At 41.9% G+C, this 19,027-nt stretch overlaps 1 protein-coding gene across 1 annotated transcript in view; it reads right to left on the bottom strand.

Moving 5' to 3' along the window:
• The window catches only part of UBE2K (ubiquitin conjugating enzyme E2 K), a 32,423-nt gene that overhangs the window by 6,348 nt on the left and 7,048 nt on the right, over window positions 1-19,027 (bottom strand). The window contains exon 2 of the mRNA XM_081876009.1: window positions 3,456-3,549. Coding sequence (XP_081732135.1) covers window positions 3,456-3,549 — 94 coding nt within the window. The remainder of the gene's footprint in view (window positions 1-3,455; window positions 3,550-19,027) is intronic.

Here is a 19,027-nt window from a genome sequence, read left to right as displayed (position 1 = left end):
ATTTATTCCAACTCACCTTGCATTTCCCTGTCCTTGCTGTCTCCCTATTTTTTATTTAATTGATTTGCTTTATTAACCATGCTGCTTTTCATTCAAACGAACCCCAAAGCAGCTTACAAACAATCAATAACAATGACATGATAGAACTTCACACTACAAACAATAAATAACAATAACATGCTTTTTAAACTCCTGGGGTGGGGAATTTTCCTCTTTATTCTTTGTGAAGCACAATCAGATACCGCTTTAGAGCCTGTAATAAATCCTGTCAGTTTCCTTTATTTTTTGTTGATCGAGTCACCAACACATGGCATGTTTCACTCATTTCAATGAATTAGCAGCCCTTGTGAGACCATACGCATAAACAGCAACATAGCAAAACACAAACAACCCATGATTCCCATACACATTTTCTTATTCAAAATAACTGGCCTTTTGGAAAGAGAAGATACTAGAGATGGGCATGGTCTCTCAAATCTGCTTTGGATTAACCTGGAAAGTATTTAAGTTCTTCTGGGAAAGAAAGGTAGGGGGCGGATATCTTTTCCTGAGAATCTGAGGTTCAAAAAACAAACCCTCCACCTATACCTGGCTGCACTCCCTGTCCCCAGAAGCCCTCACTGACACCTTCTCTCCTGGCACAATATCTCCCCTTCTCTGGCACGCAGAGTTGGTTGAAGCAGCAGCAGCAATGCACAGGGAAAGGGGGATGCAAACTGTAATCACCCTTAGGAAAGCTGCAATTCCTATGGGCTCCAGGCATATGTGTCACTTTTCCACATTCCAGAAAGAGAAAAGGAGGAGGGAGGGAGGAAGGGAAAGGGGAAGGGAAGAGACTATCTTCTCTAGCCTACCAGCATATAGTTGCTAACAGCAGTCAGGGACGGTGGCAAGGCCTCTGGGATGCCCAGACAGAGAGAGAAGCAAAGAATTCTCCTCCAACTCAGATTATGAAAATGCCAGGGACATTAATAAGCTCACCTTGGGGGAATTTTGCCAGCCATTCCAGTTGTTATGAATATTAACTAAAGTGTCTAGTGTGGCCATTTTGTAACATGGAATGAAAAAACATACACCAATATCGACTAAGACAGGCAAAGGCAAATTGTTAAGGCAAAAGGCAAACTTTTAAGTTGAAGGAAACTCCGTCCCCTCCTTAAGATGAGTCTTGGAGTGCCTTCTGCTCAGTGATTTTACTAGCAGCTCTAGGGAGGGAAGTAGGAACACTGATAAAATTATTTGATGACACCCAATTCTTAACTGCACAAGTTATGCAAAATGAATGGAAAGTTAAGAAGCGTAAGGTCATGCATTTGGGAGCTGTTAACAAACATTTTTGCTCTTGAATGAGAACTCATCAGACATTAAGAAAGATCGAGAAATCTTTGTCAGTGGCAGGAAAGTAATGTAACTGCAAAGGCAGCAAACACACATTTGCTTAAAAGGTAGTAAGCACAGTAGTTCAAGTGGAAGAAATGATGTACCCATGACAAGAACACTGTGCCCAATTTTGGATTCCTATGTTTAAGTAGGGCAGATTCAAACTGAAAAGGCGGAACAATCTCTAGACTGAAGGAGCTGCATTTGTGGTGTAAAATAAGACTAGAGGACTGGATAGTGTCCTATAACTATACTAGAAGGCAAGAATGAAGAGAGATAAAAACTTATTAATACATGCAGTTTGGAAATCAATGAATTTGAGTTAGCAGGAGGCTCTCTAAAATAAACTTGGGAGTGGAGAATCTCAATTTCAACACACAGTATACAAAAGGTCTCTCATTCTGTGACATATTGGAATAAGCACTATCCCACATAACTCGAGGATCCTGGGATTTGTAAAGTAAGCACTGTTCTTCTGGGAGAGATGGCAGCCACATTTGGATTCCATGATAAACTATGGTTTACTGTGACGTGCATGAACCACAGTGAACTGAGCTTGTATGTTCTCCCTCCCATATGGCCAGAAGGATGACGTCGGAAGATTCTACTCCTTATTTAGTAAGCCACACTACACATTTCCATTTTGGTCAAACCAAGGAGCATGGCTTAACATTAACTAAGCTCAGTTTCAAAAACAAGCCAACTTCAAAGCATGGGTGATGAAATTGGCTTTTTAAAACAATTGTATTACAAGAAATAATGAGTGGCATCTTATCTCCCCCTCCCCCCCAATGATGGCAGACATACATCTGCAGAATGGAGAAGCAAGCATTTTGGGGCAATTTCTCATATCCTTGCATCCCTCCAAACTGCTCTGGAGGGTCCACAACACCCTGATGCAGATTTGGGGAGAGGTGGGATTTCTTCCCTCCTTGATTCACGGACAGATGCCTGTCATCAGCATCATGTGTCTAAGGTGGTACATATGATGTGTACCACCTTAGACATATGCACGTGTATCTTGCTTCTTTATATATCTATCCTATGCACAAATGTTCTTTAGTGATTCACTACTTACTGAAAGCTCATCTCAGTGAAGGAGGAAACTTGTGCATTTGTTTTTAACAAGTGGAAGCACCCCTGAAAGGTAACAGTCTATACCAGGGGTAGTTAACCTTTTTATACCTACCGCCCACTAATGCATCTTTCTTGATGGTAAAATTTCCTTACCGCCCACCGGTGCTCGATGGAAGGAGGATTCAGCTTGTGCTGTAGAACCCCCTACCGCCCACCTAGAATCCTGAAATGCCCACTAGTGGGTGGTTATGAACCAGGTTGACAATCCCTGGTATACATTAACTCACAGTACTAAATATTTGGTGGTCTCCATATTTTTCAAAAGCCACAGATTGTAATTATTTGTTTCATTCTTAACCTATTACATGGCGCTTTATGTAGCTAACATAAGCAAAAGAGACAGGTCCCGAGAGTACACTTCAACTTTTTACATTGTCAACAGATACCCACCAACTGCTTGGAATTAATTTACTACTCTCTGTCAAGAGGGACAAGAGAAGGGGATGGGAGGAAGTGAGCTGAAAGACCTGTCAAGCAGCTGAATTATAACTTTAAGGTCTGAAAACCTGGTCCTTAAAAATGCTTGCACACTCTACTTCCTCTTACTGGGCATTATTATTCAGTGTCAAATGTTTATGAAAGCAGGGCACTATATCATTAATATGGAACTCTTAACCTCCCCCCCGCCCACTTGCACTACTACTTCCAAGGTGTCTGTACAATAAATTATGTTCAGCTAAAAATATTCATGCAGTTCTATCAGATCAAACACACAAGTCATTACCAACTCCTGCAAAAGTGCAGCCCAAAGTTTTCTAAAATACTATGTGCACAAACTAGCTTGAACAGATATATGCTACAAACAAAGAAGCAATCTTTATTTATCTTTATTTAATAACAGGCTTCAAAATGGGCCACAATACGATTTCTTATAAACTTTACCTTCAAGTAATAAGATGTGTAAATGTACTATGGCTTATACAAAAAATATTACTTGCCTTCATATGGTGTGTCCGGAGGTCCTGCTATTTCTCCTCTTAGTTCTGTAAAATTTTCATCTACAAGATCTACTTTAATTTGATTTTTGCTTGTCTTAAAAATAAAAACAGAAAAATTACAATCAGATGCTAATATGTACTGTATTCTCTTTTTTCTTAAATTTATAGAGATAAAAAAACCTGATAGCAGTTTTGCTGTAATAGTCAGTGCATAGAGTCACACTGGAAGCCACATAACCCTAGTATTTAACAATTCCAAGGTCATATTTATGTTGTGGTTGAAGTATGTTTGGGATTAGACACATTAAGAGCATGGAGCAGGTCCAGCAACATTTTTTAATTAGACTAGGGCTCCAAATCTGCTCATAGTTAAACTGCTTAAATCTCACTCAAGTCAATGGGATTTAAGTAATCTAACTGGGCGCAGACATTTTGATATTTAAATTGCCAAGTGAGTACTTAGATTATATGCGTACTGCATTTAAACCACAAAAAAGACATTACAAACAATCCAATTAACAATGGGAGGCACATTTTTATTCTCCATGATCATTAGTTTTCAAACAATGTAAATACGTTCCAAAGCAGATTAAAAGCCTAATTCTAAGGCAATGTTCTAGAGTCTAGACCAGCCTTTCTTAACATATGGGTTCCCATATGTTATTGAACTGCAACTCCCATCATCCCTGACCACTGGTCCTGCTGGCTAGGGAGGATAGGAATTGTAGTCCAACAGTATATAGGGATCCAAGGTTGAGAAAAGCAGGTCTAGAATGATGATGATGTCGTTTAATTACAGAGTTAACCAAGAAATATAAATGTGGCAATGACAACTATTGAATTACCACTGGCTTTGAATACACTTGGCAAAAGCAGACAGTTCCTGTTCAGCCACATCCTCCCACACTCTTAAGAGCATCCATCTCTCTACTATTTTATATATCACTACCAGCAAAGGTGGACGGGAAGGTAGGGAACAGAAAGGAAGCAGGAAAGAAAGAACCTATGGCAAACAGCATACCAATAATCTGATGAGATTAAAGTAAGATTTGTGTTTGGAACATCCATGTGTCTTAAATAAGTACAGCAACCATGAGTATAAGCAAGTTACTTTTAAAAAAAGGATGCCAAGTGTTCTCAGGATTTAACAACTACACACTGCCACAATACCTTTGGGGATCAGTGTACTCTTCTGTAGACTTAAGGGGGTTTAGGAAGAAAATTTGCAAGCAGGATGGTAAAATATGTATTGCTGATCAAATATCACCAACTAAGCCATGTATTATTGAGCCACAGCCAAATATTATTAGATGTTCCAAGACTATTGTGTAGGAAATGGCAGCTTACACACACACACACACACTCACTCACTCACTCACTCACTCACTCACACTCTCTCTCTCTAAATATATATATATTTCCATCAATGTGCATAGTGATTTACAGATACAAAAGTCCCTACCCAGATGACTTAGCATACTATCTATAATTTGAGACAGGGAGACCACAGAGGAAGTAGATGCAGGTGGTGCAACCAAGCAATTTTGACCCCAGCCTTAACAGTATTACTTTTGTATGAATTCCGCTCTGAAGAACACAAAATCTCTCCCCATGTTACTCTATGCCTTATTAATTGCTTCTACATTCCTGATACAATACAGAAAAACAAACAAACCCAAAACAGTTTGCCGACCCTGATAAAAAGAAAAGAAATATTCTGAGCAAATGCAGTTTCACATTCTAATAGGAATCAGAGAGTTTGATTCTGCTGCACTGATGCTAGACACACTACGAACAAATACCATTTTGCTGTAGAAAAGTTTAATATATGTGATAAGATGTATGAGAATCTGTAAACATGGACATGCCAAACCACCCCAGATTAAAAAATCTTCCTAAACTGGGATAGAAAAGCTAGGAGCCAAATGGTTTCTGGGACCTGGGTTGGGGTGTGTGTGCCAGCAACACTTTTTATTTATTATTTTGATAAGCATGAACTAATATGCAATTCACATAAGTGACCACTGTATCACATTTTTAGCAAAAATTGTTAAGACATGCTTAATTTGGCATTTACAATAAAAATGTTGGTACCGTACTTCAGTTTTGAAAACACTCTACTCTTTATTGTTAAACTCCTTAACATATTGTCTATCCTTAACACATACTTCCAGGCTTCAAAGCACATAATTTCAGTAATCCTTAAGTGTCACACACAAAATGGCGGCCAGACTTTTTGAGGTGCTCGCAAACGGAGAATCTTTAGGTGCAAAATGCGCCTGGCGCCCTGCTAATTTCAAACCCTGGTCTGGATGGTCACCTGCTCCCCACCACCGGCTATGACAGCCTGGATTTTGGCCTCAAGACTAGACTAGCTGCACCACCAGGCAGAGAGGTAAACAGGGGAAGAACGTGTATCATTTCAGTTATAGACACTAAGGCTTAAGTTACAGTAGAGTGTGTGGACAGCGTGGCTGTGACAACATGCACCGAATGCATGGGCATCTAAACTGGCCTAAGAGATGAGTCATTACACAGACTGGCCCAGGGAAAGGTCCAGGGCACATAATGAAAACTAAGCTGTTCATATACTGTTACATGCATGGATGGGACACTTCTTGTAAGAACTCAGTGTTCTGCAGCATGAGCAGAATGGGCCCACTTTCCACAGAGATGATTGCTCAAGTCATTTCATTATGAAGTCACCTGTTAGTAAGAGCAGGAATGAGGACAGCTTGCCTCAATAGCCCCAGAGAAGTCACAAGGCTTCTTTCGCCAACACCTGCAGACATCTCCAAATAGGAAGAGAGTTCCAAAAAGGAACACAGCAAGTCATCAGTTGAAGAGGTTGCTTTGCCTTATGGGACTGGACTAAGATTTAAATGGTCACTCAGCCATTAAGTTTGTTAAGCAACCTTGGGCTGGCCACACACACTCAGCTTAAAGATAACTCACAGGGTTGTTGAGAATAAAACGGGAGTGCCTTGAAGGAAGGCATAATAAATAAAATCCATTGCTTCTTTAGGATGCCTAACGACAGCTATTTTTTTTTTAGTAATTAGCATTAAGTATCAAACATGCTGATGATTAATATCTTTGCTCGCATAATATTAAGGCTCCAATCAATTCTTTTAGCCAATCATCAGTCTTTTTAAAGTAGTTAAATGCCCAATTCTACACAGTACATCTGGCGAGGCAGTTTTGAGAAGATAGATGTCCTTACCAGCAACAGTTGGGAGGTAAGAGTAGGAGACGGGAAATCCTGGTCAGGATTACGCAAGCACACGGTTGCCAAACAAAAACTCCCATCATCCCTGACCACTGGCCAAGCTGGATGGGGCTGATGGGAGTTGTGGGTCCAGCAACATCTGGAGGGCCACAGGTTCAACACATCTGGACTAGCATTTTCCACCATGGGTTGCTGACACCAGTGGTGGGTGCTAGATGATGACCGCCTTCTTGCTTATGCTTTGTGTCTTCACTGCCACCTCCTGGTGCAGATTTTTTGGATCCCCCCCCCTTGATCACCTTGCAGTGATAGCAGCTAAACCAATGGCCTATGGCAAGAAAGCCATCCTCTCTCTTTCTCACTTTACTATCAAATCTTACTTGGGAGCAACACTTCTTGACCCCAGTGAGTTTTCTTGAATGGAACTTTTTAAGTTGCCATGGTGGTTTTGGTGCATGCTATGGCGCTGTGATCTTGGACTTGCAGATCAGAAAGTCGGCGGTTCGAATTCCCGTGACGGAGTGAGCTCCCGTTGCTCTGTCCCAGCTCTTGCCAACCTAGCAGTTCGAAAGCACACCAGTGCGAGTAGATAAATAGGTACTGCTGTGGTGGGAAGGTAAACAGCATTTTTGTGCGCTCTGGCTTCTATCACGGTGTTCCGCTGAGCCAGAAGCAGTTTAGTCATGCTGGCCACATGACCCGGAAAACTGTCTGTGGACAAACACCAGCTCCCTTGGCCTGAAATTGAGATGAGTGCCACAACCCCGTAGTCACCTTTGACTGGACTTAACAGTCCAGGTGTTCTTTACCCTCCCCCCCACTTCCTATACTGCCAAGAGAACATGAGACACTCCAAACCATGCAGGAGAAGCCTGTGCCATCATTCATCTATATGACACCATCAATCCAGGGTTCAACGCTGGCAGGAACTGCAGAATGGACTCTTTTCATATTGACTTCTCAAATTCTCTGATGGCGCAGGAAGGAGCAGTGGGTCTTATGCTGCCATGGTAATACAAGAACTTGCCCCAGTGATGTATGTTTTGTGAGAAAAAAGTTAACTGGGAAATTAGGGTAATCTGCAGTGAAACTTTTTTTGATGCCCTAAAGTAAGATCTAATTTAGCAAGTTTATTTTACTTGAATTTAGTACACAAAGCTAAAAACATTGAAACTACCAAGCTTGCCTAATACTGTATTTTCAATTGGCATCCGTTCTTTGTTACTAATGAACTTAAGACCTGGGGGAAAACTTAACACTGCACATCACTGACTAGGACTGAGTAAAGCATATAATTAGGCTGCAAATTAGCAAAAATCCACTGCTAGGATGAAGTTGTCTCCATTCCAAAAATCAGCTCTAAATTTATATCAAGTTTAAAGCAAAACCAACTGTGATAAACCCTCCCTATAAACAGAGGTACACACGAAAGTGGCTTTAAGATAGTAAATACAGTTTGCAATTCCTATACAAAAGTGTATGAAGCCAAGGCATATAGGTATGTTTTTCCTTGACATAACTAGACTTGATGAACCAGCTTTATTTATTGGGGACTCAAAAATTTAACTTGCCACGCTTCCATAATGACATTTAATGGGGACCACCCAGTCATTACAGAATTCACACACCTGCTGCCTGGAGACATTCTGCTGCTTTTGCTTACCTTGCCCTCTAACATCACTCCTGCCCACTCACCTTAGCAAAGTTTCTGCTTAGCTAAGGAAACTGGTTTTTCAAAACATGTTAATCAAGTCTTACTTCTTTAAAGCAACTATACTAGTTCATGCATACCTTGTAAAACAATGACGGTGCAAACTATTTGCAGGACAAAAAGTTAATGGTTGAAGACTCTCTCCCTTCTAGTAGACTGTATTATAATTATACAATTCTCTAAACTACAAAGATTTTTTTGATTCCAAAAGGTAACAGGTAAGCATTTCTTAAATATATATTTCACCTATGGAAAATACTGTCCTTGGAGAACTGGAGGAATGTACTATTTCTCTGAAAGACCCATCAAGGTTATAGCAGTGTATTCAACTCCCAAGGAGATACTTTGAAGTCTAGAGATGAAATTCTCAAAGGGCTCCTATGCTTAAACAGGGCAGGGTTTTAAATATGCATATCCTTCAATGAAGTCTTATTACCTGATCATACTTACTAGAAAATGGTACTCAAACTGTAGCAGCTACAATAAATAATACAACAGTTCTCTCTTAGCTTGGGACACCATTAATATTAGTTTGTTGTATATACAGATATAACGCAAAGTTTTGTTCACCATTTCTAACATGCATTACAGCCATGACCGGAAATGGGATTTTAGCTGTGCTCATATTTACCGTATTTTTTGCTCTATAAGAGTCATTTTTTCCTTCCTAAAAAGTAAGGGGAAATGTGTGTGCGTCTTATGGAGCGAATGCAGGCTGCGCAGCTATCCCAGAAGCCAGAACAGCAAGAGGGATTGTTGCTTTCACTGCGCAGCGATCCCTCTTGCTGTTCTGGCTTCTGAGATTCAGAATATTTTTTTTCCTTGTTTTCCTCCTCTAAAAACTAGGTGCGTCTTGTGGTCTGGTGCGTCTCATAGAGCGAAAAATACGGCAGACTCTATGTACTATATGCAGAGCATCTAAATAGAATTATTTCTGGTTGCACTCAGAAAATTAGCAAATAATCCAATGAAATGCTTTTTGACACACACCCATCCCAAAAAATGCTTATACAATGGTACCTTGGTTTAAGAACTTAATCTGTTCCGGAAGTCTGTTGTTAAACCGAAACCATTCTTAAACCGAGGCGTGCTTTCCCTAATGTGGCCTCCCACCACTAGTGCCCTTCCGCCGTTCGGATTCCATTCTTAGACCGAGGTAAAGTTCGCAAACCGGGACACGATTTCCAGTTTTGCAGAGTTCGTAAACTGAATCATTCTTAAACAGGACTGCAAGATGCATTTTTAACAATGCAAGATGCATTTTTAACAATCCTTTTCCCTCCCAACAATTTCACTTCTAGGCATTTAACCTAAAACACGTAAGGTAATTACAGATCTAGTATTCCTTATCGTGGGCAGAAACTACCCCCACCTCCACCACCGTTGGCGGGAGCCACAAAACCTCCCTCTAATAATGCAACTTCAAAAATAAGGAAAGGTGGAAGAAAAATATATGCCACTGAAAATGTGCTATAGTCAAGCTATTTTTAGGCCTGTGTATAAATGGATACCTCAATGTGAAGCAAATTCACAATATCCATGATTAATAATAGACTTTGCTGCTTCACTATTAAGATACATTTCATTTTTATCAGCATGAATTAAGCTACTAGTAACATTAATGATATTAGCATCAAAGGGAAAGACATTCATTTAATAGTAAAGTTTAGGGTTGACTGAAAATGTCCAGTACTGTTTGCAAGTGTTCTTCATTGCAGAAAGCACTACAAATGAACATTTACAACAGAGCAAACATTTTACGTTTTCTATTATGCACTTGTTGGAGACAAAGTTAGTGACTCTCATTACCTCACAAAGACAGGTTACAAACTTGCTCTAAAAGGTTACGGTCTCCAAAGACTTACGGTGCTATCTTTCAGAGAAGTAAATATATTTTTTGTAGACAAAACTATGGCAGACCCTCCTGACATCGTCAACTAATAATTAAATCACAAAATTTACTAGCTCAGATGTCCACATGGTGCCACAAATTTTCCTTCAAGTCTTTTGTATGCTAAATACTTCCAATTTTAAACCAATATACAGAATGTTGAAGTACTGTGTATCTACTAACCATAGCTAAGCAGGTATCTGAAGAAGTGTGCATGCACACGAAAGCTCATACCTAGAACTAACTCAGTTGGTCTTTAAGGTGCTACTGGAAGGAAAAAATTTTTTTATTTTGTTTTGACCAGGTATATGGAGCTACAGAATCACAGAATTGTGGTGTTGGATGGGACAACAAGGACCATCTATAGTTCAGCCCCCTGCAATGCAGGAATCTTTTGCTGTTCCAGCTAAGCTGCAATAGCTATTGCAATAGTTATGGACTGCAATTTTGAATCCACATATACACTGAAGGTGTTAGAACATAATTGTTCAGAGAAGCAGCATTCCAAAAGACTTAGAATAGCGAGAGACATCCAATAATGTCTGCCCACGTGCACAATGGGATTTCCAGTTTCTCTCCTCCCACTCCGCAATCTGTCCTCCCAAATTCTGTTTTAGGGTCCCCCAATTGCCCTGAGCAGATTTGGGGGGCACAGAGAAGGATTTCAGGGGAGGTGAAGCAGATGCCTGCTCAGACTACACTAAATCTCACCCATTATGCTGCATGTTTGGGGAGGAGGGGAAGAGATGCTTATGCTAAGAAACTCTTCTCCCGCAAGCTGTATATAACATCCTAAGCTGTCCACTATATCCTTGGAACAAGCAAGGAGATTGCATTAAGTCCAGGAGCACACTGAGACTGTGGCCTTGGTTTGCAATAGGCTCCTTTCCTTCACCAGTTAAGCAATTATAAAGAACATTATTTAAGTCAACACTCACCTACAGTGACTACATTTTAAAAAGTCATTTTCTATGTTATTTATTTATGCTACCTTGTCTTCTACCTCCAATGAGATATTTATATATAGCTAGCCTATACCCTCCAGGCTTTTTACACATTAGCACAAGAACTGTATTGCTCTCAACATTACTATAAAATACTGCTGGCACACAAGTCTCGTTGGCCAGGCCAATTGGCTTTCCAACTGAAAAGTCTAGCTGACAATGGGCTTTAGCAGATTCATAAAGTACATAAAAGGAGAAGAAAACAGAATTGCATTCCTTTTGGCCATCCAATGTTTAAGGAAAAGGTGAAACCAAAAATGCACTGTTTTTCACATCCTAAGGCATTTCCCAGTCTTCCATAAATTTGTGAATAACCTAACTGGCTCACTATTCCTAATTACCTAACAGAAAGTATAATAATTGTGAAGTAAGCAAATATAAAGCTTGCAGGTAGTGCAGAAACACAACTATTAAAGCATTTATTCCTGTAAAAAAGCTAAGCACTTAAAATCTAAGCCCTTTTGTTCGTTTTCTTTCCACAGCTTGAGGCCAGCTTTTCCCCTGCCTTCACAACCTTTTGACAGATATACTGGCCAGCAAATTGAACACCAAGTCTGTCGTTTGTTTTGCCCTTCCGCCCATTACAGGCCAGGTGTCTGCCTTTAAATAAAATTTTAAAATTAAGGGCAATGTGAACATTCACTACTTGCAACTTTGCCATGCTACTGATACAAAAAAGGGCACAAATAATGTGCTTTAGAAGCAAACAAAAACTGTTCCGGAAAGTTTGAGAGGGGCCTGGCCCTGTGACACTGAAGGGGTAAACCAATCAGGACTCTTCAGGGCCAGTTTCTGCTGCAAACAGGAATAACTTATTTACCCACGATAAAGTTGCAAAAAACCAGCAACAACCCAAACTGAAATTCTGTTTGTTTGTATGCAGTCACAATGTCTTGAAATCCCTTTCTCCTTATCACAGGAGTCGGCAACCCGCGGCTCTTTTACACCTTTGCCGCGGCTCCGCACATCCTCAGGGACCCTGAGCAGAAAAGCAGAAGCGCCAGAAAGAGGAGGGGGATGGAGCTGGGCAGCCGAGCCGGGCAAAACAAGGCGGCGGCTGCTGGGATGGAGGAGGCGGCGGCGGCGGCCAGAGAAGGGCTGCTGCTGCTGCTGCTGCTTCTGCCACCGGAGGGAAGTTCTGCTAGGCGGCTTCATGGCTCATAGCTTCCCCCGGAGTAGGACGGGCGGTGGCGGCGAGGGGGAACGCTCTCCCAGGCCACAATCTCCTCAGCCCCGCGCGCGAGGCACCTGAGGGAGAGAGAGCGCACGCGCTTGAGGGAAGTGACGGGGCGGGGTTTTTGTGTGTGTGTGAGGGGTGGCAGTGGTGCTTCGGGATCCTTTTCCGTGCCTTGCTTCTGAGTGGCCGCCGAGTTGAGGGAGAGCACCTGAGGTGAACGACAAAATGGGCCCGCCCTCCCTGTCAGGGAGGAAGGGGTGAATTACGTCAGTGACGAGGAGGGGGTCCAGAGGTAGCCAGTGTGTGCCGTGATGCAGCATCTCGGCCTCAGAGAGAGGCGGGGGAGCACGAGAGCAATTGCAGAGGGAGGGGGGGCTGTTAGGCACCAAAATCATGCATGCGGGATTTCCCCCATTCTCTCGTGCCTATGCAATTGCTGCCCTTCTCCCTTCCCCCTCGAGATTTGCTGCAGAGACAAGCAAATGAAGAAGAAAGGGAAGAGTATTAGCTGACATGTCCCCGGATCCCATGGAAAGCACCACAGATTCCTTTGCTTACCAGCTCTTTTTATTTTAAGTTGGCTTCAAACCTGTAATTGTGTAGGTGTATGTATATATATATACACACATAAATATTCATATCTCTTCCCTCTCACCTTCCTTTCACCCAGTTTCTCTGGCACTGGTTTATAAATGCTGCTATGTAGAAATGATGAGAAAGTTGCACCAGCAGAAGGAATGGATATGTGCTGTTAGTAAAAAGAGGAGGAGTTGAACTGCAGGGAGGGACAGACACTTTTCTATGTATTAATTTGTATAATGCCCTCTATGCACATGGTGCTTTGCAAAAAATGGATATGAGAGGTACCATACCCCTCTTTGCTATCTGAAATAGACTCAGGGAAAAGAGAGAGAATGGGGGAAGGGGAAGAATGTGTGGTTATTTACATTTGGCTTGTTTTGCGGCTCCCAGTTTTTTTTTCCTTTGGAAATGGGTCCAAGTGGCTCTTTTTGTCTTAAAGGTTGCAGACCCCTGCCTTATCATCTCAGTTCACTTTCTAAATGCAACTCTAACCCTAATACAGAGTGCCCTTATTTAAAAGTGTAATGCAAAACATCCTGATTTTACAAGGAGATCCATACCTTCTTGACCTGCAACACAGAAAACATTCATATGCATTATCCTTCAAAGTGTAAGCAGCTATTTCCGGACTGCCCAGTACCATCACCACCACCCCAATGACTGAATAAAGTTATCTAGTTCTGAAAGACCTTCTGAAAACATATGTGTATTACTAGTATTTTTGTTATTGTTATTATTTTAATTTATGAGTTGCTTCTCATGAGGCATTCTGAAGCAATTTATGTTTTAAGATTCATGTAGCATGCAGCTTATGGGGCAGAAAAACGAAGTAAATAATTATTGTTCTATGTATTTAAAATGCTTATATACCATCGATTACTTAAAAATATTAAAGTGATCTTCAAAACATTAAAATAATCATACAATGAATAAAAGCATAGACCAACACAATAATAGTACCTAACATCCAGTGACCAAACAAGTGTACTATCAGGAACAACTGGATGAACACGATCTTAACTTCTGCCAAAAACATAAAGCAGATTGTATGGGCTATATATTCCCATTGACCACAACATGTTTTCAAAAAGTATAGCGCTATCAGAAGAGTCTCCTTTAATGGTTTCAGTTACTAGGCAAGCGGGGGGGGGGGGGGCGAGATAAAAAACTGAGCATGAGTCAGACCTCTCAGGTCCTTCATCAGGGATTTTCAAATACTGTCTCCACTTCCCTTCTACAGACAACTCCAAAACACAAATGCTATGAGGTTGAGAAACGGTCACCCAATGCGACTCTATGAAACCAGCTCTGTAGGTAGCACCGCTGAGGTACAGTGCCTCCTATACTGAATCCATGGAGTTCAACCAGGATACCTTGGGCGACAGTCTTAAAATGCAAAGAGTGATCCAGCAGAAGTAATAGGGTCACCCCCCGTGTGTCCCCCCCCCCCGGTGCTTCTCTTGAAAAAGGTGATCCTTCAGGGCAATCAAGTCCTCCTTGGTCCCAAAACATGGTCTCAAACCAGATTAGAATGCATCTAGATCAGGTGTGGGGAGCTTGTGGTCCTGCAAAGGTTACTGCACTGCAGCTTCTATCATCCCTGGCCACAACGCCAAGCCATGGGATCCTGTTACATTTGAACAGGACCAGAGAGTGCTACAACAAATAGCCATAGGCTAAGCAACAGCGGGTGGCACTGTGGGTTAAACCACAGAGCCAAGGACTTGCTGATCAGAAGGTCGGCGGTTCAAATCCCCGCGACGGGGTGAGCTCCAGTTGCTTGGTCCCTGCTCCTGCCAACCTAGCAGTTTGAAAGCACGTCAAAGTGCAAATAGATAAATCGGTACCACTCCGGAAGGAAGGTAAACAGTGTTTCCGTGTGCTGCTCTGGTTCGCCAGAAGCAGCTTAGTCATGCTGGCCACATGACCCGGAAGCTGTACGCCGGCTCCCTCAGCCAATAAAGCGAGATGAGCGTCGCAACCCCAGAGTCAGCCACGACTGGACCTAATGGTCAGGGGTCCCTTTACCTTTAAGCAACAGCAAAGTGATTAAGAAGAAGCAGGAGCTTAAGCACCATCACTATGGACCATAGCAAAGCTATCCAGGCACACCACAAATTCCTGTTATCCCTCGTCTCACCAATGTTAGATGCTTCCTAGCCATTTTAGAAACAGAAACTGTACCGACCAGCCTAACAAAGTTGCTGAAAGTAAAAGTACTAGTTTAATTCCTAGAGCAGAGGTTTTACCGTTTTTGAATCCACAGTTCCCTTGACCAACTGCAGTCTGTCTGCGGCACCCCTCTGGGGCTCAGGAACCCAGTTATGTCACCCCTTGCCTACAGAGCTGGCAACCCCTCACCCGTTTTCGAACACCATCCCTTGTGGAGTGTTCCCTCAGCCCCCTCTCCCCTCTCCCCTCTCCTTGGGAATCTTCTGGGCTGCTACCCCTGGTCTCTGATCTGCTCTCCCTGCCCCAAAGAGAGGTGCCTCCTCACACAACCCCACAGGGGCCTGGGAAGCACCCCCTGGCCAGCCCCAGAGGCCCCACTCACCTGGGAAGCTTGTAGCCAAAGCTGCTGCAACAAATAGCTATGCAAGCCTTTATGGGGCAGAGACACAAGAGGGCATCAGAGGGAGCGAGGGAAGGAAAAAGAGACAGAGGCCAGGGTTGCCTGCGGCATCCCTGACCATCATTCAAGGCACCCCAGGGTGCCACGGCACACTGGTTGAAAACCACTGTCCTAGAGGAATTCCCAAGAAGTACCAAGTAGAATCTTTATCCTGTTTTCAAAACACCTTAGTTCCTTTAAGCCCACAAAAATCTAGGTGTAGGAAGACTATGAACTGCCTCTAGAGTACTAGGAGCTGTTGCAATGAAACTTATCTGTTGCATTTGGACATCATGCTTATTTGCACCATCCTAATTCATGCAATGTCTAAACACAAACACTAATTTGGGTATTGGAATCAGAAATAAGCAGGTGTGACCTGTTTTGAGCACTCTATCTGCCACTATACTATATCATTTCTCTACTCCCAGTAATATTTTGAATAGCCTTTATTGGTCCAATGTGAAGTCAATTATAAAAACCTTTAAAGCACTTTTATTTTACTGTATGTCTATTCACACCACTAATAAATTAAACAGAAGCTTCTCAACTACACTATTAGTATTATTATTAATATTTATTAATTAAGTTTGTATGTCATCCTTCAACTGAAGATCCCAGGGCAGTTCACAACAGACAAAAACAAAATTAGAATATAAAATACATAATCAAGCGAAAACAAACCAATAACCCCTCCTCCTACAATTAAAAAAGCCATAGAATGTTAATCAGCCAAACCTGGTTAAAGAGAAATGTTTTTGCCTGGCACCAAAGATATGTAATGAAGGTGTCAGGAGAGCCTCCCTGGGGAGAACATTCCACAAAAGAGGAGCCACTGTAGAAAAAGCCTTGATTCAACTAGTACCTGATTCAACAAGTGCTATACACATGCAACTAACAGTAGGTACACCAGTTAGGAAAGTCATATTCCAAATCTCCAAACTGTTTTGTGTAACACACACACACAAACCCCATACAGAATCAATACATGGAGTCTCTTAAGAAAAAAGAGAGCGAGAACACCCAATAAGCCCAGGTTCACACCTGGATGTGTTGCATACATGTTGCTGGATTGTGGTTACAACTGAAGCTTTTGGGCAAGTACAGTAGTACAAATGTTTAATTAAAACTAGTATAAACCAATTGACACACAGGATATATTTTTAAAACAGCATGTTTCATAATATTTGACATGGCAATATATCACACCCCTGTAGCGCTGTACTATAAAATAACAGTTGTAACTGTATTTTAAGGTAAGTAAAGATGTTTCAGTTTTAGACCCCTAAGTTCAGTTTCCAGAACATTACCCTGTTTTCCTCTACTGTACATAGTTCCATCCTTTTATATCCGTATATTCTTCTTCAACTCTGTAGACAAGCATAGGCTTATATTGTCATTTTTTTATTTTAAAAAAACTGAATCAGTGGCTCTGTGCCATCTGCAATTTATTTTCTATAAATATGGGTGTTTCCTTCATATCTAATGAAAAATAAAATAAGTAGCTCTACTATCAACCCTTGTTGTTGGAGTATTGTGAGCCCTTAGTGACACATAAACATGGGTTGCAATGAACAAAATGTATGGTTTTAGCTACTGTGATAAGAGTACTGTACTTTTTAAAAAAGTGGCTTTCAAAGTATGTTGTAGGGAACACTGGTTTTGCAAAAAGGTAATCAACTCATTTAAAAGATCAATGACATCAGACAAGCTTTTCTAAAAGCTCATCGTTATTATATTTACCTGCAATCTGAAACTTGAGCATATTTTAGAATGGATGGGCAACCTGCTGCCCTTAGTCCAATTCCATCCAGTACTTGGCCTAATTACATAAGAGTAACAACGACAGGAGGGGAAATGGGATAGCAGAAAGAGGGTGTTCAAAAGGGGTGGTGTAAAGAGACAAAAGGGGTGGCCCTCCGACTTTTAATTCTTGTCCCATCTACTATTAGCATGCTGCCAACAGACTAAAAGGGAATGCAGCCCTTGACATGAGGTTACCACCCCTGCTCTCAATTGATGTGGGGTAATAATGAACCCTAGCTATATACTAAAACATGCTCTGGAAACCTACAGTGTGTATACATTCCATGGAAATGGCACAGGCAATCTGACATTCAACTAATTCCACTTTGTGCTAAAATTATTTAGGTGCTCTGGCGCACTGATTCAAGAAGTAGGTATGAGATATTTTCAGTGTTCGAAACTCCCATTGTTCTAGGTGCATTTTGCAACAGAATTTCATTAGTGCAAGCGGTTTCTGAGCTCTGGGAGCAGTACTGCACTGTGCCTAAGATTTCAGATTAAAACTGCAAAGTGGAAGGAAAGGAGGCCCTTTTTCTGCCTCCCTACTTCCAGCTACTCTCTGAAGATGGGAGAAGAGACCTTCTTAAGAATATTAGGGGGGCGGGGCAGGGGAAGGACTAGACTATGTGAAAAATGAACATAATATTTTAGCTGCAGTTCATTAATTTCCAGGTTTGTATTCTTGCTATAAAAAAGCATGACTGTACATTCTGTTGCAACGCCCATAACCTAGGTTTAAGGTGCTATGTAGTGGGTTGAGTGGCGCTGTGGGTTAAACCACAGAGCCTAGGACTTGCCGATCAGAAGGTTGGCGGTTCAAATCCCCACAACGGGGTGAGCTCCCATTGCTCGGTCCCAGCTCCTGCCAACCTAGCAGCTCGAAAGCACATCAAAGTGCAAGTAGATAAATAGGTACTGTTCGAGTGGGAAGATAAACGGTGTTTCCATGTGCTGCTCTGGTTCGCCAAAAGCAGCTTAGTCATGCTGGCCACATGACCTGGAAGCTGTACGTCCACTCCCTCGGCCAATAAAGCGAGATGAGCACCGCAACCCCAGACTCGGTCACGACTGGACCTAATGGTCAGGGGTCCCTTTACCTTTAGCTCCTAGCTTTCTAACACTGGGTATTTCTACCCCACCTAACGACGTTTTTGCTATGGAATGCCACAGATTCCCATACCTGTCCCACACTATTCCCCATCTACATGAAATTGCTGCGTCTCGAGATATGGTATAGCACCATCAATATAAAAACAATGACACCTAGCTGTTTCTTTCATCAAACTTTGTACCAAAGAATTAGATATCTATTATCTAGACAAAATAAAAAGGTTTTGTTAATAGAGAGTAAAGCTGATCAGGGAGTTGGATATTCAGCCAGTTTTGGATATGCTGAGGCTCCAATACTTTGGCCACCTCATGAGAAGAGAAGACTCCCTGGAAAAGACCCTGATGTTGGGAAAGATGGAGGGCACAAGGAGAAGGGGACGACAGAGGACGACGAGATGGTTGGACAATGTTGTCGAAGCTACCAGCATGAGTTTGACCAAACTGCGGGAGG

Source organism: Podarcis erhardii (genome assembly GCF_964252035.2).
Source record: "Podarcis erhardii genome assembly, chromosome: 9".
Taxonomy (NCBI): domain Eukaryota; kingdom Metazoa; phylum Chordata; class Lepidosauria; order Squamata; family Lacertidae; genus Podarcis; species Podarcis erhardii.
The sequence above is the reverse complement of the archived record's forward strand: the minus strand, read 5'-3'. Positions and strand labels throughout refer to the sequence as shown.